This window comes from Pteropus alecto, unplaced genomic scaffold (assembly GCF_000325575.1).
Source record: "Pteropus alecto unplaced genomic scaffold, ASM32557v1 scaffold314, whole genome shotgun sequence".
Classification (NCBI taxonomy): Eukaryota; Metazoa; Chordata; class Mammalia; order Chiroptera; family Pteropodidae; genus Pteropus; species Pteropus alecto.
In genome coordinates, this window is record NW_006435849.1 from 871,257 (window position 1) to 877,885 (window position 6,629).

Genomic DNA, 6,629 nt, shown 5'->3' on the forward strand with positions numbered 1-6,629 from the left:
GCTCTTTGCTAGTCCCTGCTTGGCGTGCTTCACTTCTATGCGTGTGCTGCCTGAGTTTGTGGTCTCTGCACTATGCCATGCTGCCTCGTGGGACGGCCTCGCAAGCACCAATGAACCTAATGATGTATGAAGCCCATCTCTTCCCGATGTTAACACCTTTCAAACACTGACAACTCCACCTTCAAAGGGGATCCAGAACCTGCCTGCTTCTTCCCCACCCCTACTTCAGATGGATCCATCAGCATGTCCTGCCTGGACTGCTGGAGAGCGGGGCTATGAACGGCCGAGGCAGATCAGGGCCCTCTCCTGCTCAGAACCCTCCCGCAGCTCCATCTCACTCAGGGTGAAAGTGAGAGTCCTTGCCACGGCCCACAGAGTCCCACATGATCTGCCCCGTCCCCTCTCTGCCTTGGCTCCTTCCACTCTCCCCGTCAACCGTTCCAGCAACAATGGCCTCTTCCCTATTTTTTCAGAGTTCCAGAACTACTCTACTTGCTGTTCCCAATGCCAGGAACCCGGTCCCCAATCTCCGACCTCCTTCGGCTCAGGACTCAATGGCACCTACCTAGGAGCCCCTCCCTGATCATTACCTATTGAAAATTGCAAACTCCTACCCTGACACTATTTCTCTCTTCCCTGCTTTACTTTTCTTCACAGTACTTATCTCCTTCTGGTGTTTATGTATGATATATTTTATGTATTTATCTAGTTTTATGGTTTGCCTTACACCCCTAAGACATCAAGTGCTAGGAAGACACGGTTTTTGTGTTAAGCTGGCCAATACTGTATGCCCAGGCTCTAGAAAGTGCCTGGCACATAGGTGAACCAAGCACATACTTGCTAAATAAATACGTATCTATTGTCTCACGTAGCTCAAGGCTCTGGAGTGCCAGCCACGTGTCTTGAGGCTCGCTCACTGCGTCTTCGCGCCCCCACCTCCACCCTGGCCGGTCCCCGCACACACTGACTGGATGCGCAGGGAGCGTCCCACCGCCCCGGTCACCTTTGCCCACGAAGTAGTCCTGGTAGTAGCGGGCGCCCAGGTCCACGTGCTCGATGCTGTAGTGCCGGGGCCGACTCTGCGTCCTCTGCTGCTCCTTGGGCACCTCCAGCACTGAGATGCTGGCGTTGGTGCGGTAGGCGCTGAGGGTGGGCTCGGCCAGGCGGCCCTCGGTGCCCCCTGGGGAGCCCGCTGAGGCCCGGGAGAAGCTCACGTTGCGCTCGCATTCCCCGCCGATCTCGTTGCGGAAGTGTGGGCAGCTGAGCAGCAGGTCGTTGCTGTTGTCATCGCCCAGGTCCTGCTCCAGGTTCTCCTTGCAGTTCAGGTCCTCTGTGCTGGTGAAGGCTGGGTCCAGGCCCCCGAGGCCATGTGCCCGCGACGCCGTGAGGGACGCCATGGCCGAGGCGGCCGAGGCCCCCGTGGTGGTGTTCCGCCGCTGGGCCATGGACACCCTGTTGGCGGCCGCCTCGTGGAGGTCGAACAGCATGCTCTGCACGTCAAAGTGAGCGAAGCTCTTCTGGCAGACCCACGGCCTGCTGGCCTCCGGTGGGCCCCGCCCCTCCTCTGCCTCCCCCGGGGACCGGCCCATGTCACCCTCGGGTTTATTGCTCCTCAGCTTCCGGAAGATGGACGAGTCCACTGCGTCCCCACTGCCCGGGCCCCGCACAGGCTTCTTGCGGGCCCGCTCCTTCTCCTTCCCCGGCTGCAGTGGGAGTATGCTGTCCCTGGTGGGCTGCCCGTTATGGGGGTCGCCCTTGGCCCCATTGTTGCCCACCGTGAGGTTCGGGCCATGATCGTCCTGGAGGAGTTGGCTGAGGCTCTGGGAACCGCGGGCCTCAGGCTGCTCGCTGCGGAGCCCGTTGAGGATGTCGAAGAAGCTCTGCTCAGGCACACCCTGCACGTCGATGGAGGACGTGCTCCCGTACTCGCGGAAGAGGGGCAGTGCCCCCGTGAGCCGCGCCGCCCGGGGCTCCCCCACGTCCTCCACGTCACACTCGCTGAGGGTGATCTCGCTGCTGCTGCGGTGCCGCAGGGGGAGGAAGGCCCTGCCGGGGGACCGGGGCCACCCGTCCTGGAACTCCACATCCTTGGACCTTCTCCTGGAGAGTCGGTGAAAGGCTCTGGACCCTGAGGAAGCTGGGGTGCTGGCGGGGGGCTGTCCGTTCTGTACGCTCCTCATGGAATGGGCAGTCTTTGTGGCCTTCGTGCCATCTGTGTCCTGTGATGGGCTTGGGTTGCTCTGCTCCCTCAGGGCCTCCCTCTTGGGCGGCCAGTCGGCCACCCTTGCGCGCACGCCCATCTTGGGCACTGCGGGGGTGCTGGGACTGGGGCGGGTAGTGGCGGTGGCAGGGCTCTCACCAACGGGCTGGGGCATGCCTCCGTTCTGGACCCAGAATCCCATGGGAGCATAGTCCCCCGTATGCGGCCCAGGGAGGACATCGGCCGCCCTGGCCCCACAGCTGGCTGCCAGGTCCACACCATCACTGGGGATGGGCCGATAGGTGGTCATAGTCCCCAGGCACTGGAGTGCTACTGGCCCCCGTAAGCTGTGCAGAAACTTTATGGGGTCCCCTGGCCCTCAGCCATTGTTCAGGGCTGCCAGTCCCAGGATGAAGGATGCTGGCCCTTGAAGTCTGACGGGAAGGTTGTGAGTCTGTGGAGTCCAGTTCTCCACCATCGCTGTGGACAACCGAGCCAGGACAATCTCGGGAGGCAGGTGCTGTCCCAGGGGCTTCAGTCTGAGTGGCTCAGCAGGGCAGATCGAGCAGCAGATGGGGGTGAGGGCCAGCTGGCTGCAGGGGTGTCTTCCCTGCCATGCTGAAAAGGGAGAAAAGGCAAAGGTGAGAAGTGATAATACTGCATCCCAGAGTGGCTTTTTTTCCCGACAGCTTTACTCACTTAAAAAGCTTCTGTATTATGGAAATTTCCAAACATACCCCAAAGTGGAGAGAAGAGCATGAAGAGCCCCCACCAGCTTCAACAGCCATTTACAACAGCAGTCTCCCCCTATCCATGGGGGATATGCTGCAAGATCCCCCGGGGAACCCCAAGTATACGGTGCTTTTTCCTATACGTACACACTTACAAAAAAGTTTAACATCAATTAGGCAGAGTAAGAGATTACCAATAATAACTAATAAGAAAATAGAATAATCATAACAATATATTGTAATGAAAGTTATACGAATATGGTCTCAAAATATCTTACTGTACTGTACTCATCCTTCTTCTGGTCATGACATCAGATGATACAACACTATGTGACGGGATGAAGTGAGGTACTCAGAACGGCACGTAATTTACACTTATGAATAGTTTATTTCTGGAATTTTCCATTTAATATTTTCAGACTAACCATGGTTGATGGCAAGTAACTGAAACCACGGATAAGGGGAACTACTCTATTTGCCATTTCTGTTTTATCCATCCACTCACTCCCACACTTTCTTTTGGACAGAATATTCTAGAATAAATTCCAGACAATAGGCCATTTCACCTATACGTACTTCAGCTTCTATTTCTAGCAGACGAGGCCTTTAAAAAAATAACCAAGATAACTTTATCACACCCATCTAGATTAACAAAAGTGATTGAATAACCATGGAACACCCTGTCTGCATTGTATTTTTTCCATCGCCTCAAAGGTGTCTTTGAGAGTTGTTTTGTTCCCATCAAGATCCAAACTTTGCTTTGGCAGCTACATTTCTTAAGTCTCGTCTGCTCTATAATGCACCCCGCTGCCCTGCCTTATTTTGATGCCATTTATTCGTAGCATCTCTTGTCCCACGTAGTTTCCCACTGTGAGGACCTGGCTGACCCCTCCTCAGTGTCACTGAACACATTCCTCTGGCCCCTGTGAGTCCTGTCTGTTGGTGGCTGTGTGTAGAGGCTGGACTGCTGTCAGCCTGTTCTGCAGTCCACTGGACCAGCCTCCCCACCAGAAAGGAAGTGGAAATGACAGATGAGTCACCATGAGTGCTGGCGGATTTGGGGGAGGGAATGTCTCCAGAAACCCACAGGATTGATACTATGAACTGGTAAATCAGCTCCCATCACTGCTGAGATCTTCCCAGTGACTCCTTCTTTAGAACAAAATCCAAATTCCTTCTGCTGGTCCCCAAACCCCACAGGATCGGCCCCCTGCCAGTTTCCCTGACATCTCTCCCAACCCCTGACAAGATCCCATCAATCACCTTCCTTTCTGTTCTTCTGACAGAGCAAACCCCATCAGGATATCTGGGTGTCCTCCCTTGCTCCTTCACCGGGCTGGTTCCCTCTCCTGGTGTCTATGAAGCCTTCTCAAACCAGCCTGTGTAGATGGAGAAGCCCAGTCTCCTCGAAGCCCTTCTCTGTCACCCCCTCTGCTTTCTTTTTTCACCAACTGAAATCATTCATTATCTATCTACTGTCTTTACCACTAAATTATCGGTTCCAGAATGGCAGGGGCATCTGTGTAGGTCATTGTTTGTTGTACAAATGAGCGAACGGACAGCCTCCAACTTGACGTGTAAGTACATCCTGACCTGTGGGGAGGGAGCTCCTGCTTCTGCACGGCAACCCAAAGCATTCTGCAGCATTATCTCCCTCTGCTTCTACCTTGAACTTCTGAAAGATAAAACCCTCTGCTGGGGAAGGAGGGGGGAAGTGGGTCACGGACGTGGGAAAACCTGTTGGTTGTCCCGGCAGCTGTGTCCCGTCCTCCTGCCAACAGAACTGATTCTGCTCGGGGCAGCAGAGTGCTGCGTTGGGCTGGGCATCTGGCTCAAGGTGACCAATAACTTTTCTTTCCCCTGGAATATGGAGCTGGACATGGCCACTCTGGCCAATGACTGCTGGTGCTTTCCAAGTGAGGCAGTGGGAGGCCTCCCGTGTGCGCGTGTGCACGTGTGCGTAAGGGGCATTTCCTAATTTATGCTCAGAGGTGTGGAGCGAGCTGGCAGAGGAAGACCGTGGGGTGGAGGGGGTGGGGCGTGAAGCAGATATGGAACAGGACAGCGGGGTGAGCCTGTATCTTCTGAGGAAGTGAGAACCAGAGAGTGAGGGCAGTGACGGGGATGGAGAGGAAGAAGGCACCCTTGGGGGCATTCTCGAAGGCACTGCAGAAAAGCATCCAGGAGATGGGGCAGAGAAGGGGGGAGGAAAGCGGAAAACCCCCAGGGTTGGGCTGGTTCAGGGGACAGAGCAAGGCCAGGTGAAGCTGCTGTGACCTGGACAGCAGAGGCATCCTTAAAGAGGCAGGTGAGCCTTGCCACTAGCGACCGAGCCTTGTAGGACGTGGCTGCCTGATCTTTGGATTTGTCAAGAGAAACCAGAAATCTAGAATCGTAGGCAATATATCCCAATTTGGAAAACAAATCTATCAGCAACAATAACACAACATACAGAGAAGATTTCTAGAATGATTTTTAAGAAATCACTAGTCGTGATTGGGGGGAGGGGAACTGGGTGTCTTTGCCCCCACTAGCTCCTTCTCCTGCTTCATTTTTCTCCTTAGTACTTAGTACACACCCACTTATTTCTCTTATTCCTGCCCCCCTCCACCCCATGAGAACGTGACCTACTGTGTATCCCCAGGATATGTGTTTTGAAAGAAGGTCCGGGAAGGAGGCTTACTGTTCATGTACATCACTGGCTACCTCTTGCCAATTATTTGCACATATTTCTAGTCAATAAGTAAATACTTCTTAAGAGCATTATCAACAAAAGCCACAGTGAGAGTCAACAAAATAAGCGTGTGGGCTGGGTCTGGGCAGGGGCTGCTGGTTCGCGACATCTGCCAGAGACGAGTGCCTGAGGTCAGCCCCACGCTCCACTAGGCGCTGGAGCCCAGGGCAGCCTAGGGTGTCTGCGCCAGCTGAGGGCACTGCCTGTGCTTGGCAGCACAGCTTATGTGTGGGTCAGCCTAGGAGAGTGGGGAGGATGTTCTTTGAGGCCACATTCGGGATAGCTGGGGAAATCAGTGGCCCAGATGTGACTCTGACTTGCTTACACAAGGTCCCCCTGACAGATGGGCTTTGCTCATGGCATTTTGTTTTCAGGCCAGTGGAAACCCCCGATCCGTTTTTGCTCCCTCCTATGAAAACGCGCAGATGTTCCCGAGGCCCCAGTCTCTTTGCACACATCCCTTTTCTGAGCAGGTGCAGCTGAGTCTCCCTGTGAGGCTCAGAGGCTGAGTGATACCCACGGCCTCTCTGGGATTCAGGGACTGGTGCACCCTAGTTCCTTTCCAGCTCCCGCTTCCTGAAAGGACTCTGCTCTTCTTGATGGGGAACTCCCGTTATGAGCCAGCTGGCCTGGTTACTGAAACTGAGACCGACTTTTAATCCGTAAATGGGGCTATACCACCTAACCCGCAGTCACCGCTACGAATGCTGCTCCTTCATGTCTCTCTGGCAGCTCCAGCCCTCTCCCCTAAATCACAGAGGCACAGCTGGGGCTGGACCTGGGACCAGGGCTCAGCCGGCAGGTCCAGTGTGCCCTGCTGGATCTGTGCGAGGTTCGTAAGAGCATGGGAGGCTGGAGAGTGTCCTGTCGTGGCGGGAGATGTGGACCTGGCTTTTCCTGTGGCATGTAGTTGGCTCTATTCCTACTACTGGACATGTTAGTTATATGTATGTGTGTATATATA

General features: G+C 54.8%; 1 protein-coding gene across 1 annotated transcript in view; it reads right to left on the bottom strand.

Moving 5' to 3' along the window:
- The window catches only part of SIPA1L3 (signal induced proliferation associated 1 like 3), a 243,780-nt gene that overhangs the window by 89,450 nt on the left and 147,701 nt on the right, over window positions 1-6,629 (bottom strand). The window contains 1 exon segment of the mRNA XM_025046658.1: window positions 1,004-2,818. Within this exon segment, the coding sequence (XP_024902426.1) occupies window positions 1,004-2,510 (1,507 nt within the window). The 5' untranslated portion in view covers window positions 2,511-2,818.